Source organism: Bufo bufo, chromosome 8, assembly GCF_905171765.1.
Source record: "Bufo bufo chromosome 8, aBufBuf1.1, whole genome shotgun sequence".
Classification (NCBI taxonomy): domain Eukaryota; kingdom Metazoa; phylum Chordata; class Amphibia; order Anura; family Bufonidae; genus Bufo; species Bufo bufo.
In genome coordinates, this window is record NC_053396.1 from 132,640,586 (window position 1) to 132,658,810 (window position 18,225).

Genomic DNA, 18,225 nt, shown 5'->3' on the forward strand with positions numbered 1-18,225 from the left:
TCTCTCCTCTCCTCATCCATTCGGCCGTTGGACTACGCAGATAGAGGAGCCTGCTGCCCGATCTCCAGACTGCACCCCCTGATCTGCACCCAACACCCTCTCTTTCGATCCTCCACAGTTCCATCTGGCACTATGCAGATAATGCAGCATGTCCCCCCATCCTGCCTATGACTGCCTGTACAAAATCAGGGCGGTCATCGATCACTTCGGGGCCAAATTTTTGGAGGCCTACGTACCTGGAAGGGAGGTCGCGATTGATGAGTCTCTCATTGCGTTCAAGGGGAGACTAAATTTTCCACCAGTATGTTCCCTCAAAGCGGGCAAGGTACGGCGTGAAGCTGTACAAACTTTGTGAGGGTACACTTACAAGTTTTGTGTGTACGAGAGGAGAGATTCCCGTATTCAACCCCCAGAGTGTCCCCCCCACTCTGGGTGTTAGCGGGAAACTTGTGTGGGACCTTATGCACCCACTGCTAGATAAGGGTTACCACCTTTACGTGGATAACTTTTATACTAGTATCCCCTTGTTCAGGTCCCTCGCCGCCAAATCCACGTCCGCTTGTGGGACCGTGCCAAAAAATCTACGCGGCCTCCCTGACCACCCCCTCAAGGTACTTATCCCCAGGGGTGAGACCCGAGCCCTTACCAGTGGAAACCTGCTGCTGGTCAGATATAAGGACAAGAGGGATGTCCTTGTACTGTCCACAATTCACAGTAACGGCATCAACCCTGTCCCTGTGCGAGGTACCGTGGTAACGGTCCTCAAGCCCGATTGTATCGTCGACTACAATCAGTATATGGGAGGAGTTGATCTCTCTGATCAAGTCCTCAAGCCATATAACGCCATGCGCAAAACGCGGACATGGTACAAAAAAGTTGCGGTCTACTTGGTGCAGGTTGCCATGTACAACTCTTTTGTACTGTTCCAGGGCTCTGGCAACACAGGGAAATTCCTGCAGTTCTATGAGGCAGTCCTCAAGGCCCTGATCTTTTCGGACCGGGAAAGAGCAGGCTGGAGGACCTCGGGAACTGGTCGCTGGATCCCGGATCGTCCCTGGCCAACACTTTCCAGGTGTGGTCCCCCATACTGGAAAGAAGGGACGGACTCAGGAGGGGGATACGGAAGGACACCACTACTCAATGTGACACATGCCCAGATCATCCGGGCCTCTGCATTATTGGTTGCTTCAGGGAGTACCACACTTCCATGGAGTACTAAATTTATAATCCCCTTTTCCATTTAGCCACTGACAATCGATAAAAACAATGATTCTCAGACTTGAGACACCCAAAAAAATTTGTTCAAAAAGTTTGTAAAACTAAAATAATTTCAAAAAAGTATACAAAATAGGTATCGCCGCGTCGGTAATAATCTCCTCTATAAAAATACCCCATGACCTAACCCCCCAGATTAACACAGTCCAAAAAAAAAAAAAGCTGCAAAAAAAAAGATTTTTTTTGTCACCTTGAGATAACAAAAAGTTTAAAGGGCTTCTGTCACCCCACTAAACCTTTTTTTTTTTGCTTACTTATAATCCCCACACTGCGATTTATGCCTACATAATCAAATTAATCATTTTGGTCCTGTAGATTTTGTTTAAAACATGCTTTTAAAATATGCAAATTACCTTGCTACCAGCAAGTAGGGCGGCTACTTGCTGGTAGCAGCCGCATCCTCCGATCCTAAAGACGCCCCCCTCCGCATTGTGATTGACAGGGCCAGGGAACAGAATCGTTCTCTGCTGGCCCTGCCTGTTAGCATTCAAAATCTGGCGCCTGGGCCGTGGCCGTACCTGTCTTCAATCGGCGCAGGCGCACTGAGAGGCGGCCGCTCCATCCTCAATGCGCCTGCGTCGATGACGTCACATCTACACCCGGCGCAGGCGCATTGAGGATGGATCGGCCGCCTCTCAGTGCGCCTGCGCCGATTGAAGACAGGTACGGCCGCGGCGCAGGCACCAGATTTTGAATGCTAACAGGCAGGCCCAGCAGAGAACGATTCTCGTAGACTTATTAAGTATCGCCGTGTCCGTAAGAATCTCTATAAAAATACCCCATGACCTAACCCTCCAGGTTAACACGGTCCAAAAAAGAAAAAATGTTTAAACGGTGCCAAAACAGCTATTTTTGGCACTTTTCCATTTCAATCCGTTTTTTCCGGTAACAAAGCAAGGGTTAACAACCAAACAAAACTTTATATTCATTACCCTGATACTGCAGTTTACAGAAACACCACATTTGTGGTAGTAAACTGCTGTATCACTTAAAAGCCAGGGCGCAAAAGGAAAGGACAGACATGGTTTCTGGAAGGCCGATTTTGATGCCTTTTTTATTGACACCATGTCCCTTTTGAAGCCCCCCGATGCACCCCTAGAGTAGAAACTCCCTAAAAAAGTGACCCCATCTAAGAAACTACACCCCTCAAGGTATTCAAAACTGATTTTACAAACTTTATTAACCCTTTAGGTGTTCCTCAACAGTTAATGTCAAATGGAGATAAAATTTCAGAATTTCAAATTTTTGGTAAAGTTACCTCACAAAAATGCAATATAGAGCAACCAAAAATAATATGTACCCTAAAAATAGTCCCAACAAAACCGCCACCTTATCCCATAGTTTCCAAAATGGGGTCACTTTTAGGGAGTTTCTACTCCAGGGGTGCATCAGGGGAGTTGGAACAGGACACGGTGTAAATAAACCGGTCCATAAAAATCAGCCCTCCAAAAACCACACGGCGCTCCTTTCCCTCTACGCCCTGCCGTGTGGCCGTACAGTAGTGTACGACCACATATGGGGTGTTTCTGTAAACAGCAGAGTCAGGGCAATAAAGATACAGTCTTGTTTGGCTGTTAACCCTTGCTTTGTTAGTGTAAAAAATGGGTTAAAATGGAAAATTTGGCAAAAAAATGAAATTCTGAAATTTCATCCACATATGCCAATAACTTTTGTGCAACACCTAAAGGGTTAACAAAGTTTGTAAAATCAGTTTTGAATACCTTGAGGGGTGTAGTTTCTTAGATGGTGTCACTTTTATGGAGTTTCTACTCTAGGGGTGCATCAGGGGGGCTTCAAATGGGACATGGTGTAAATAAACCAGTCCAGCAAAATCTGCCTTCCAAAAACCATACGGCATACCTTTCCCTCTACGCCCTACTGTGTGCCCGTACAGCAGTTTACGGCCACATATGGGGTGTTTCTGCAAACTACAGAATCAGGGCAATAAATATAGCATTTTGTTTGGCTGTTAACCCTTGCTTTGTTACTGGAAAAAAATTGATTAAAAAGTGACCCCATCTAAGAAACTACACCCCTCAAGGTATTCAAAACTGATTTTACAAAACGTCATTAACCCTTTAGGTGTTCCACAAGAGTTATTGGCAAATGGAGATGAAATTTCAATTTTTCGGCAAATTTTCCATTTTAATCCATTTTTTCCAGTAACAAAGCAAGGATTAACAGCCAAACAAAACTCAATATTTATGGCCCCGATTCTGTAGTTTACAGAAACACCCCATATATAGTCGTGAACTGCTGTACGGGCACACGGCAGGGCCCAGAAGGAAAGTAATGCCATACGGTTTTTGGAAGGCAGATTTCCTTGGATCATGTGGTATTTTTTATAGACCAGGTGGTCACGGACGCGGCGATACCTGATATGTATACTTTTTATTTATGTATGTAAGTTTTACACAATTATTTCATTTTTGAAGCAAAAAAAGATTACCTTGGGTAGGGTATGATTTTTGAAGGATGAGATGGTTTTATTGGCACTATTTTGGGGTGCGTGTGACTTTTCGATCGCTTGCTATTACACTTTTTGTGATGTAAGGTGACAAAAAAAAAAAAGGTTTATTTAGCACAGTTTTTAATTTTACTTTTTTTACGGTGTTCATCTGAGGGGTTAGCTCATGCAATATTTTTATAGAGCCGGTGATTGGGTGATTGTCTCAGGTAGGGGCAAATTTTTTGCGGGATGAGGTGACTGTTAGATTGGTACTATTTTCGTGGGCAAACTCCTTTTTGATCGCTTGCTATTGTACTTTTTGTGATGTAGGGTGACAAAAAAAATTGTTTATTTAGCACAGTTTTTATTTTTTACAGTGTTCATCTGAGGGGTTAGGTCATGTGATATGTTTATAGAGCCGGTCGATACGGACGCGGCGATACCCAATATGTATACTCCCCCCCCCCCTATTTTTTTTTACTTTATTTGGGGAAAATGTCGTTTTTGTTTATTTTTACTTGAAACAAAATTTTTGGGGGGGAAAACTTAATTTTTTTCAACTTTTTTTTTAACTTAATTTTTTGTCCCACTTTGGGACTTGAACTTTTGGGGGTCTAATCCTTTACAATGCATTCCAATACTTCTGTATTGGAATGCATTGGCTGTATGAGTAATACTGTGTGTATTACTCATACAGCTTCCGGCCTGTGAGATCCAGGGGGCTGGATCACACAGGCTCTTCACCGGAAGGCAGTGCGATGCCTTCCTTAGACATCGCACTGCCTTCCATGAAAGGGGTCCCCCTACAGCAGCATGGGGACCTGATGGCACCGCCCGCCACAATAGGTAAAGCCGCAAACCGCAGGTCTGAATTGACCTGCGGTTTGCGGCGATCGCCGACATGGGGGGGGGGGGTCACGGGGGACCCCCCCGGGCATTTAGCCGAGGTGCCTGCTCAATGATTTGAGCAGGCACCGGCTTCCGATCACCGCGGTGATCAAAAATACACAGGGCGTACCAGCACGCCCTGTGTCCTGAAGAGGTTAAGGCCTCCTGCACATGACCGTATGGCTTTTTCAGTGTTTTACGGTCAGTTTTTCTCGGATCCGTTGTTCCGTTTCCGTTTATGTTCTGTTTTTCTGTATGGCGTATACAGTAATTACATAGATAAAATTGGGCTGGGCATAACATTTTCAATAGAAGGTTCCGCAAAAAACGGAACGGAAAGGGAAGACATACGGATGCATTTCCGTATGTGTTCCGTTTTTTTGGGGACCCATTGACTTGAATGGAGTCACGGAACGTTATTTGCGGGCAATAATAGGACATGTTCTATCTTTAAACGGAACGGAAAAAAAACGGAAACGGAATGCTACGGAGTACATTGTTTTTTTTGCGGAACCATTGAAATGAATGGTTCGTATACGGAACGCAAAAAACGGCTAGTGTAAACGGGAAAAAAAAACGGTCGTGTGCAGGAGGCTAAGGAGTGGGCTCTTGTTCAGTGGGGTTGTGGGGGGGGGGTTTATTTCCAGTGGGGTTTCTTTTGAAGTAGGGACCTGGCATCCATCATCTCTCTCCCCTTCATCCGAAGAGAACATTGTCGCTGCCACTGTACATTGGGACCAGTCCTCCCCCCTCGCCCCGACACCCTGGCAAATCTGAGACACGCTGACGCCCTCCGGCTCACCACTCATGTTGGCCCTCCTCCCGCGCCAGGTTGGCTGTGATCCGCTTCTGTCTGAGCACGCGCTGTTCTTCCCCCTCTTTGGCATTCATGCCGCTCATATGAGCAGTGCAGGAGAATCCTCTCTCATCCAGGCACCCTTCAGGGCTTTCCTTGTCCACCAGATGTTTGTGAGCAGCAGGATGGTTCATAATGCTGGCAGGAGCGCTCTGAGGTGCGTCTCACTCCATGCTACAGTAGGCCATTCCCCCAAAAGTGGTGCCTTTTACCTGTGATGCTCAGGATAGCACACCCTGGCAAGTGCTCCTCACTGCATCTGTCCTTTGATGCATCTGTGTTCTAGTGGTTTAACTTATTGTTTTCAGGTTGATTAAATAGAAATACAATGGTGTTCAACCCCTTTACATTGTTTACGATGGTGGAGGGCAGCTTTGGGTACACTGTATGCAGGTTTGAGATGCAGTCCAATGCAAACATTTCAAAGGGAAGCAAGCATGATGCCGTCTTGTCTGCTGCACTAAGTTCCCTGGCAGACCACTGTCTCCAGTCCTCATCATTTGCCTGTTTTTCTGTGCTGAGAAAACAGGCAGGTTTCCATCATGTAATACCATCAGGGAGGTATCTGTGGACTCCAAATTGTACTCTGCAACATGAACAAGAGCCCTAAACATACAGCCAATGTCTTTAAGGACCATCTTCAATGTAAAGAACAAGTCCTGGAAGTGAGGCCCTCATCTCAACATTATCACATCTGTCTGGGATTACATGAAAAGACAGAAGGAAATGAGCAAACTTACATCCACAGAAGATGTGGTTAGTTTCCCCAAGACGTTTGGAGCAACCTCCCTGACAAATTCCGATGTAGGGGGAGGAGATGTACGAATCCCATTGCTGACTGTAGGTGGCTGTGGGTACAGACAAGTATTCTGGGTGACTGACTGTATGGAGTGGGCTCCAGAATAGTAGATAAAGCTACATAGGAACCATATTAAAGAAGCATTTAACGTATTTTTCGCTTTATAAGACGCACCTGATAAGACGCATCCCTGTCTTAGAGGTGAAAAATAGATAATTTCTCAGACCTCACATCAGATCCTTAGATCAGACCCCCAAATCAAAAACTCAGTTCAGAACCTCCCCATGTGAAATTCCCATCAGACTTATCCCAGACCCCCATCAAACCTCAGATCAGAGATAAAATAAAGAATCTTACCTCTCCTGCAATCACTGCTTCAGTCTCACTCCCTTGTCTTCTCCCACCCGCGCTGCACTATCTGACTGCAAGCAGCATCAGGTCCTAGTGCGCGCACTACGTCCCGACGCTGTACGCGGTCAGGACCAGCAGTGCAGCACGGCCCCCGAGAAGACAAAGGAGGGCGAGTACTGGCAGCATTCACAGCGCTTCACCTGCTCCCTGCACTTAATACATACTAGTGAGCACTTCCATTATGGCCGCCAATCTGACATTGATGACCTATTTTGACATCGGAAAAAAAAATTAAAAATCATACGACAGCTTGCCCTGGGCAACACTTTCTTTTGCAGTGCATCCAACATTCCTAAACCTACCTTTCAATACACAAAGACTTAGGCTACTTTCACACTAGCGTTTTTCTTTTCCGGCGCTGAGTTCCGTCCTAGGGGCTCAAATCCGGAAAAGAACTGATCAGTTTTATCCCCATGCATTCTGAATGGAGAGTCAGTCCTTCAGGATGCATCAGGATGTCTTCAGTTCAGTCTTTTTGACTGATCAGGCTTTTCAGAAAAACGTAGCATGCAGGTATTTTTACCTCCGGCCAAAATGCCTGAACACTTTGACTGAACGCCTGATCAGGCCTTTTTCCCATTGACTTGCATTAACGCCGGATCTGGCACTGAGTTGTTCAGTCAAAACGGATCCGGCTTTTGCATGTTAAGCCCGAAAAATGTGAAAAAAAGTTAAAGTCCATAAATGGCGGATCCGTTTTTTCAAATGCATTTTTTCATTGTGATCAAAATCCTGATAAGGATTCAAATGTAATCCGTTTTCACCGTTTTTTCCGGATCCGGCGGGCAGTTCCGGGTGTCGGAATTGACGCCGGATATTAAAACAACGCTAGTGTGAAGTAGCCTAAGTTATATTATAGAAAATAATTTAATAGTTATTTACACTGCACAGATTTATTGGACATGTGCATTTACATTTTCTACAGTTTGTACAGTATTTTGCAATTTCAAACCATTTTATGACAAATATATGAATTATCTCCAGGTAAATATACAGTAATCAGTGGTACAGTATACACACAACATACAAAATGTATGCAGTACAATGGAAAACACAGATTAACAAAGGGCAGATACAAAATACTGCTGTAGCGACGCATGTTGTAAACTGTGCTGCGAGTTTAGGGTATAAATGCAAGTGACAAATGAACCACAGTCCTTAGTATGGCAGAATCAGTCCATTATGTATAGGTCAAGATGTCTGCTTATTTTATACAAGATGCCCTTATGGCCGCTGATGGAACATCACATCATGAAGAGAGCGATGACCAGATTTATCGAACATGAAGGCTTGTTCACTTCAGGCAAGTCCTTCTAAAATTCCTTAAAATCGCTCACTAGTAACGTTTGAGGGAATCCCACAGCGCAAAACCACATTAGGACTGCTGTAGGGAATCCCTTCTATGTACTTTAAATAGGAAATATGGAGCTGACCGATTCCCTTTATACTTTGTAATGCATAATATGTCTCTTATCCTGTAACAGTCATATACGGAACATGCAGTACTGGTGACAAAGCAGTCAACATTGCAAATATGAATAAAAATACAGCAACAGTGTTTTATTAGACTGGAACCAAACACTTTTTGGGGCAGTTTTTTGAGCCAAAGTTCAACAGAATGGGAAACAAAGAAAAGACTGAATGTGCCCGTACATACACCTTCAATAGATTGTTGGCCAATGCCGACAACTAATCCTCCCAACTCCTCCATACACCCAAATGCTCGGTTCTGCCAAGCATGGATGTGTTTAATAGGGGAGTAAGACGCAGCTAGACATCTCTGGCCGTAGCACATCTTCCCTCAGGACAAAAGGATCAGGCGTTAAAATTCAAGATGCCCAATACCCCCCCCCCCCCCCGACATCATTTGCCAGGGGAGAGTCAGAAGATGACTTTTCTTCTTCTGTGCGTGGACGCCTTCTGGCTTTTGATCAGAAAACAGCATGAGCATTCCCAGCCTTACAGAGGTTAACCCATTCCACCATAATGTTTGACCACAAAAGATTCTAATGAAATGTGCAGTTGGATTGCTATTAAATAATACAATTTGTAAAACCTTTAATACCAACACACAAATAAACATACTTTGCATTTTCAATTTTTTTTCCTCTCCTCCGTAATCAGCTTTTTAGGGATGGATTCCTGTTTGCAAAATTCTTATGTCTTAAAAACTTGCGCAGCTCCTCCAGTTCTCGGGGTCCAAGGCTCTGATCCACCCCCGGTGTCAGCTGGTTACTCAACGGGGATACAATGTAACCATTTCGATATAGAAAGAACCGCTTGCTGTACTCAAACGTGGTGAACATCAAACCGAAATAAGGAACAACCTGTCAGTATAATGGAGAATGGACATTATTGGAGAACACAGCTTGAAATGCATGGAAAATTAAGCTGCTGGGGGGGGGGGGGGAATAATAATCAGACCAGAACTCTGCCTTTATAAATGTATTGTGCTATTATTTTCATCCCATAGCAAGGAGGCCAAAATTTGTGCTCTACAATCATGGATATATAGGGTCCAAAAACTTAATATTTTAAGCTTCATTGAGGGGAAAGGGACATGGATGCTCTAAAACATGTTGATAGGCAGGGAGACGTGTGCTATGGATGTAGTGTATATTCACATGAGTTATTTCATTATATCACATGTTTCCACTCACAGGCGAGAAGAGCGCAGACTTAGGGCTCATTCAGATGGCCGTATGCTATCCGCAAAAATGTAGATTCTTTTTTTGCGGATTAGATGCTGACCCAGTTCACTTTTATGGGGCCCTTTTCTATTCCATGGTTTCGCAAAACAAATGAAACATGTCCTATACTTGTCTGTGAAAATCAGGACATGGCCCCATTAAAGTATATGGGTCCGCAAAAATACTGAATGCTATCCTTTTTTTGCAGACAGCATACGGCCGTCTGAATGAGCCCTTAAAGGGAACCTGTCATCAACTTTATGCTGCCCATACTAAAGGCAGAATAAAGTAGAGACAGGTGAGTTGATTTCAGCGGTCTGTCATTTAGAAGTTAAAAGTAAGTGGTTGCCGAGAACCAACATCACAATCATTGCAGACTGGGCCTGGAAAAGAGTCACGGCCACCTGAGAAGAGTCCTGGTTATTCATGAATTTCTGCCCACCTGCTGATGACTGATAGTCTTCTACCTAGTTTTCTCCCTTTCTCTCTAGGAGAGAACTGCCAATCATCAGCAGACGGGTGAGAGAGCAGGAGATTAGGAATAACCAGGACTATCCCCAAGTAGATTTGACTCTTCAAGGCCTGGGCTGCAATGATTATGATGCCGGTTCTCAGCAACCACTTACTTTTAGCTCATGAGTGACACACCGCTGACATCAGCATTTCTGTCACTATGTTATGCTGCCCTCAGTGAGGTCAGGATAAAGTTGATGACAGGTTATCTTTAAAGCTGGCCATACATGTTAGATCTGTGTCGCTGAACACGCAGATGTTCTCCGACGCTGATTGTTGGGGAGAGGAGGTCTGGGTGTGTTGAATTTCAACTACCTGATCCTTTTGTTCTTGGGGAGATAAGACACTGTCAGACTCCTGGAGGCAGAGTTTTGCCCTCTCTTCATATGGAGAGTTGGCTGAGCAGGGCATGCTAATGTATGGGAGGGTCAGAAGAGATAGCAGTTGGCCAAACAAGCATTCAGCCGGCAGTTCAGTTGTATGGTCATCTAAGCTTCACGGCTCGCCCCAACAGTTTAACCCACCTGTATGAAGCTTTGTGGCATTTATTTTCCCCACATACCTTGGGTCACAATAAGGGTCCATTCACAACGTCCGCAACCGTTTTGTGATCTGCAAAACACGGACACTGGCCATGTCCGTTCCGCATTTTGCGAACCGCACATGGCCAGCACTATGATAGAAATCCCTTTTCTGTGGCTGTGGACAAAAGGACATGTTCTATTTTTTTGTAGGGCTGCGGAACGGAAATGCGGATGCAGACAGCACACAGTGTGCTGTCCGCATCTTTTGCGGCCCCTTTGAAAAAAGGAATGGGTCCCCACCCGCTCTGCAAAATTGCGTAACGGATGCCCAGAAAAATTTGTTTGCGCCATTTTGTGTTGCACTTTAGAAAAGCCATTATGGATGGGAGTTACTTTTAGCCATATTTAAGAAATTAATCTTTTTTTAGGAGATGTATCTGCATGCCATGAGCAGGCTGGCATAAAATATATTAGCCATAAAAGTAAACCAAAAGCACCGCACGTTCTCCAATGTAAAATGTTATAGATTTAACAAATAGCTAAAAAAAATAAAAATAAAAAAATGCAGCAAAATAAAAAGAAATGGCACAGATTAAGCCCATTTTCATCTATATCGGCCATAGTGCCTTTCTAACGCTTTTGTTCTGCCTATAGAGATCATATCCAGCTGCAGGACAACACCTATTCACACAGCCAAATGGGTTGTCCTATCTGGACATTTATGGCATGTACACAAGATAGGTCATAAATGTCTGATAGGTGCGGGTTCCTTTACCCAGGGCTTCCATTTAATGGTCCACTCCTGGAAACCCAGGCAAAATCCCAAACAATGATGTACAGTACATTTCACAGCAGCTTGTATTGAAAGCAAGTCATTTTTTGAAAGACTGTTAGAGTACACTTGTCCATCCAAGGTTATGTGGACCCAATATGCACTGAAGAGACTTAGAGCCATAATACATTTTCTCCAAGCCAGATTTCTAGTGTAGAAAAATTGCAAATTTTATTGCAGGTGTCCGCTTGTTGAAATTTATTTTTTTAGCTTCTTCCAACAGGCAGGACCTCCAAAGCCAGACTCATTTACCAATATGTGCACATTACACCAGAAATTTACTCCAGTTACTGGCTGGAGTAGATTTCAGTTCTGGCACATGGGCGGCCCCAAATAAGCCACAATTAAGGGTCCATTCACATGTCCGCAATTCTGTTCTGCATTTTGCGGAACGGAATCGTGGACCCATTCATTTCTATGGGGCCGCACAATGTGCTGCCCGGATCCGGAAATGCGGACCCGTACTTCCGGGTCCACAATTCCGATCCTGAAAAAATTAGAACATGTCCTATTCTTGTCCGCAATTGTACATTGCGGAACGCACATTGCCGGTGTCCGTGTTTTGCGGATCCGCAAAACACACACGGAAGTGTGAATGGACCCTAAGGTGCATACACTTGACACATGTCATGTAATGCTGGTGTACACAATGGTATTTTATTAAATCTACCCCTTGGCGGACCTCTTGACAAAAGGTTGATCACAGAGTGTTCCCCTTATCCTTAGTATAATCAATATGATAACCTTGGGGGTCTGACATCTGGGACCCCACAATCAGCTGCTTGAGAAAGCTGCAGCACGGTCCAAATTGGAAAGCAGCTGTGCTCGGTATCGCAGCTCTGCTCCCATTCACTTGAATGGGACTGAGCTGTGCCTAGGCCATGTGACCAATAAATGAGACATCACTGGCCTACGAAGAAGCCTAAGCCCTCACGGAGCGCCGCACCTTTTTGCAGCAGATCAAAATCCCAGAAATCCCTGCATGGAGTAGGATTCTAGTAGAAATGTCGGGTGGTTGAAAACATGAGTTTAAAGGGGTTTTCCAGGATGATTTAAAATAGCGACCAGCGGCCCGTCCTACAATGTAAACATCACTTGTTGAATCTGCTTGCAGTGCTGCCTGGGTAGGGGGTGGTGTCGAGGGCGTGGAGCCTCACTAAACTGCAAAACAATAGATGAGGACACGACCCTGTCTACGATATGCCATCATGGATGAGCAGTCTGACAGGAATGCTCACCAATATGTAGTATATGCAAGTGCCACAGAATAGGGTGTAGTAGGCCTTTCCCTTTCACTCCCCCCCCCCCCCCCCCCCATCCCCATTGGCAGCTCTGCAAGTGGTGGGAACCAGCCCGCTCACATTCTAGGACACGTCGCTGGAGGCCATTTTAAATTGCTCCGGAGAACCATTTTAAACATGACATAAATTATGATAGACCATAAAGATTACCTTAAGCAAGTTTGCAGTCAGTCCACTCCAAAGACTAAGCACACCCTTTGTTTTCACAATTTGTCTAAAGCAATCAAGCACACCATTGAAGTGGACATCACCCCCTCCACAATGAGAAAGAATCTGGCTTTGTGCCTGTGAGAATAAAAGGTAAAAAACAAAAACATTCATGAATGTCAATGTAAACATTTATTAACTTCCATGATGCTAAATCGCCAAAGGAACTACAAAACTTCAGTGATGGTTAAGTTCATATTTGTTGCTTGCATGGAGAAATGATTCTTCCAACTGATTAATACCTCCTGACTTTTCAGATTTTTAAAGCGGGACACCAACCCTAGGCCAGATTCACCCACATCTGAATTTTAAAATCACAACCAACCCCAAAACCTTTTCTTCCTTCCCACTTTTATAAATGCACTAAAGGAAAATTAAAGAAAACGGGGGTCATAAATTAAGCGCATTTATGGCAGTCGGTGCATTTGGTGTAAAAACCAGTCAGTCCCTGGGTGAAGTAATTTTTCGCCAACCCTTATGCAGGTGTAAATGTTAGTAAATTTGCCAGGACCAGAGTCCCAGCCCTCGCACACCCCAGACCTGCCCGACTAAATATTTTGACGGCCGGTCAAAAAAGGGCCTTTTTCTTTTTTAAGGCTAGTATAATAAACTCTGTTCTGCCTTTGATTCACCAGTTGAATGTTACGGTGCCTTCAAAAACGCAGCAGATTTTGGTGCAGAAATTTTTCTGTATCTGAAAATCAATTTACCGTTCATCCACCTGAAAGGTGTTTGGGCAGGAAGCACATGGATTTCTGCAAACAATACCATTCAGATGAATGGAACGGATTTCTGCACCAAAATCTACTGCTTGTGAAGGCACCCTTAGGCTACCTGCACACGGGTGCCGGCTGTCTTGCAGAAATTTCACACAAATTTTCGCTTGGATTTCATGTGTTCCTTGCGGTTTTGCTGCAGACCTTGCCTATGCATTGAAAAAAGTTAAATCTGCACAAAACCCACACGTTTCTAAACATTTCTAAACCCACACGTCAAAGCCTTTTCCACATGAAAAGAAAATGCAAAATGTACATGAGATTTGTGAAACTTCATACACTTTGCTGGTACTAGATTACGCTGTGGTTTTTCAACATGAGAATCCTCGCAGAAACACTGGACGTAATCTGCAACGTGGGCTGGGAGCCTTAGGGGACAGTGCTGCGTTTTGGATGTCGCAAACAAAAAAAAGAATAAAAAAAGAATAATAAAAAAAAAAAAAAAAGTATGCATATTCTGCAACATATCTGCGTTTCTGCTGCAGTTCCTTCCAGCAAGGAAAAAAGCACAGCAAACTTCAATTCCATTAATGTAACTCAATTTTGTAATTAAAAGTAATTCAAGTTTGCTGTGTGTGATTGGTTTCTGTTTTCCCTTTAGGTTATGGTATTTTTCCTGGCATTCATGCAGGCAACCCAACAGATCCCATTATAGTGACTAGGGATCTGGCCATGCTGGATATAACAATTCTGCTCCTGCCAGAATGCCCATACGCAGATGTGGACAAAGCTTTACTGGATGTTTTTAGGCTGCATCTCCATAACCTGATGAAGGATTGTGTATTAGACATAAGTAACGCTGCTTGGAGCCCTGTCCCACTGGATTGTCTCTAGTTTCTATTCAGATCTCTTCTGCTACACCCGAACAGGTAATTCCGGTTTATAACTAGCAGGGCACACATGCCTAGAGAACATGCTCTTGGAGTAAAACTATGAGGAATTAATGCTTCAACCAAGGTGAATAGTCAGCAGAAAGTACAGCAATCGGGAGGGGATGGAGCTCCGTAAATTAGTGGCCTAATTATTATCAGAGAGGAGCTATAATAAATACAGATAACTACATTCCTGGGCTCATGAGACAGAACTCCAGTGTAGAGCCTAGATGGATGGTACAGCAGATATTGAACCAAGGCCTTGCATGGCCCTAGGCTTCATTTATAGTCCTCAAAAAACTCAAGACTAGAGATGAGCAAATCGATTTGTCTCATTAGCCAGCCTTCTCCACCTCTGGGGGCGGCAGGTGGGCGCTTCTCCACCTCTGGGCACAGCACCCATAGGTGAAGAAGTCTTGCTAAAGAGACAAACGTGTTTGTTAGAATTGATTCGCTCATCTCTACCCAACATGATTAGGTCTATTAAAAAATTTGGGGGCTAAAACTGGGCTAAACATCTAAAGCGTATGAAGGTCTCCCAACTCTCCCCCGACAAGACGTGTCAGGAAAAGAAGAATCATGCAGTTGAATTTCAACACGCCCAATCATTTTGTTTTCAGAGGAGATAAGCTGGTGTCAGATGTTGGATAGCTGCTTACCCTCTTCCCCCCCACTGAACACACACGTTGATGTATTGGGGAAGTCGGAGGAAGAGCTGTTGGTTTAACATTTGTTGGACAGCGATCTAATGTATATAGGTCCGGTGTAAAAGGGACAATTCAGCAGGCAATTGTCAGGAAGGAAACGTTCCTTCTCAGCAAACACCTGCTTGTCAGTGGAGGAGACCACTGCATTTACATGCAGCAATCTCCTCCACAGTGGATATGGTGCCTGGGATTATTTAATTGTCCAATGTAAGTATTTTTAAGATTATTAACTTTTCCTCCATGCACCAGACTTCTTGTCTATTAATCCTTTTATAGTACATTGCAGTCCATGCTTTCAGGATGTGAGACTGATGAAGAAATACTTTGTCATCAGCTACATTACTGAGATCAATACAGCAAGAAGTTCTGCCAAGGTATGGGCACCACGCCCCTTTGATGCATCTTATTTTCAAATCTATTGTATAATAATTTGCAGAGCAAAAAAAAAAAAAAACTCTGAAAATTATACCATAAATATGATGCAGATCATTAGCACCACATTTTGTAAATTATAACACTTTTTCGAAGCATTTAAAAGGGGATGTGTCACTTCAGTAAATAGCTTTTATTATGTAGAGAAAGGGATGCAAATGAGCTCTCAACAAGCTCCGCCTCTGATGCCACCAGATGTAAGGCGGCTATTATATGAGTCAATGTTTTACCCTTTAAATAGACCTATATCAGAGTCATGTCTCAAGGCCTACTTAAAGGGTCAAACATTGACTTATGGGATAGCCGCCTTACATCTGGTGGCATTGGAGGCAGAGCTTGTTGAGAGCTCACTTGCATCCTTTTCCTCCCAGAATTGCAGAGGAGCATGTATGGCCTATAAGTCTCCTCCTGCTCTCTAAGGAGAGATAGTAACCCCCCCCCCCCCAAATTATGTAGCGAAAGGCACTTACTAATGTATTGTTATTATCCATATTGCTTCCTTCACTCACTAGGTTAATTTTTCCATCACATTATACACTGCTCATATCCAGGGGTTACGGCCACCCTGCAATCTAGCAGCAGTGGTCGTGCTTGCATAGTATAGAAAAACCAGCACCAGCCTATGTGACCTCCCACGGTCCTGACCACCAGAGAGGCCGGCACTTTTTCCTATAGTATGCAAGCACGGGCACCGCTGCTGGATTACAAGGTGGTCGTAACCATGTATAACCAAGGTGATGGAAAAATTAATCAAGCCAGCAAAGGAAGCAATATGGACAATCACAATACATTAGTAAGTACCTTGCATTAACTTTCTCTACATGATAAATGCCACTTGCTGAAGTAAGACAACCCCCTTAATTTAATAAACTTTTTTTGTATATGGACATTTACAGCATATTGGCAGGATATACTGTACATGTCTTAATAAATTGAGGACCTGCATCTCCAGAATGTGGCTCCCTGATCCCCATCCCAACTGGTGAGGTTCCTGTTGGCTGATACATCCACGTGCAGAGTAAATGCAGAGATGGCTCTGTGTTCACTTCTATGGGAGTCACAGCTCAGCAGTGTCCATGACTTCCATAGAAGTGAATGGAGACAGCTCCCCACCTCTCCATTCACCCCCTCATTCAGATCGGTGCAGGCTGCAGAGGGGGGACCTGCATCTATTAGACATTTATAGCATATTCTGTGGGAATACCCCTTTAAGTGTATGGCCAGCTTAAAAAAAAAAAAATTAGCTATATTAATTTGTTAAAGGGCTATTCAGACATGATGGTTACTGTACAGCTTATGAGCAAAATGCACATTTGTCTCTGCATTCCACTACCGCCTACTGTGCGATACACCAGCATATTCCAGTGGCGGGGTTGGGAGGTTCATGCTGACAGATTGATCAAAGGTGAATCTGTCGTCCTTCAGCTACATGGGAACCATCTACAACTTACACAGAAACTGGTCTAATAAGGTCTTTACAAAAGGTCAAGGAGCAGCCGGATTTACAGGCCAGAAAAGACATTTGTACATATACCACCAATCCAGGCTGTTGCTTTGGTCTCCAAGACCAATACTCAGTTTACAGCAGCAACTCTAAAATCCTACTCAATTTCTTACTACTGTATAAGGCTAGGGCTACATGGCGACATGTGGGTGCTTGACATTACAGGGGTTTTACCATGAAAAATATTCTACATTTTTCAAACCATTTTTCTGAATATTTTTGCAATTACATTGAATTTGACATTTAGTACAGCAACTGAGCTACTAAAATGTATCTGTATAGCGCCACCTGCTGTTAGTTTTTATCCTAATTTCTTAATCTACATCACTGAGGTGGTCACACATGTTCAGTTTAAGGGCCATATGTCCCGGAGTGGCATACATCGTGCGCACAGCATCATAGGCTACTATGATGCTGTGCGCATCAGGTCGCCCGCGGGGCTATTGTCCGGCACTCATAATATCATAGTCCCACGGATAGTAACCCATGATGCTGTGCGCTCCCGTGCGCACGATGTATGCCGCTCCGGGACACAATTGTCCGCTCACGGACCGTATGTCTCAGAGAGCATACGGTCGTGTGCATGAGCCCTAACTCTTTAACTGTCACCAGCCATATTTTCTGTTAGAAGCCATGACCGTTACAGGGAAAGAGCTACAGCAGAAAGGACATGCCCCCCGAGCTGTGATAGGGAGAGAGCTGCGTTAAAAGGACTCTCCCCCTGAGAAGGAACACACCCCTGAGATGCCAGCCTGAAATAAATCTAGGAAAATAATTAAGCAATGAAAAGGGATCTCTCCGGATCTGTGGATGGCACTGTTATGGGGGAAGGGGGGGGGGGGGGGGGAAATCTGTGGATGGCACTGTTATGGGGGAAGGGGGGGGATCTGTGGATGGCACTGTTATGGGGGGAAGGGGGGGAGATCTGTGGATGGCACCGTTATGGGGGGGGGAATCTGTGGATGGCACCGTTATGAGGGGGGGGGGGGGATCTGTTGATGGCACCGTTATGGGGGGGGGGGGGGGGGATCTGTGGATGGCACCGTTTATGGGGGGGGGGGGGGGATCTGTGGATGGCACCGTTATGGGGGGGGGAATCTGTGGATGGCACCGTTATGAGGGGGGGGGGGGGATCTGTTGATGGCACCGTTATGGGGGGGGGGGGGATCTGTGGATGGCACCGTTATGG

The 18,225-nt window shown here is 44.5% G+C and overlaps 1 protein-coding gene across 2 annotated transcripts in view; it reads right to left on the reverse strand.

Moving 5' to 3' along the window:
• Positions 1-497: 497 nt before the first annotated feature.
• The window catches only part of SLC25A43 (solute carrier family 25 member 43), a 66,141-nt gene continuing 48,413 nt past the window's right edge, over positions 498-18,225 (reverse strand). The window contains exons 4-6 of one of the 2 annotated variants that reach the window (XR_005773982.1): positions 12,689-12,823; positions 8,572-9,005; positions 498-513 (exon numbers count right to left, since the gene is read on the reverse strand). Coding sequence is in view for 1 of the 2 variants with exons in the window: in XM_040406007.1 (XP_040261941.1) it covers positions 8,799-9,005; positions 12,689-12,823 (342 nt within the window). In the remaining variant the exon portion in view is untranslated. Of the gene's footprint in view, positions 514-7,544; positions 9,006-12,688; positions 12,824-18,225 lie in introns of those variants that run through there. The other variant, XM_040406007.1, reaches the window with a different exon arrangement.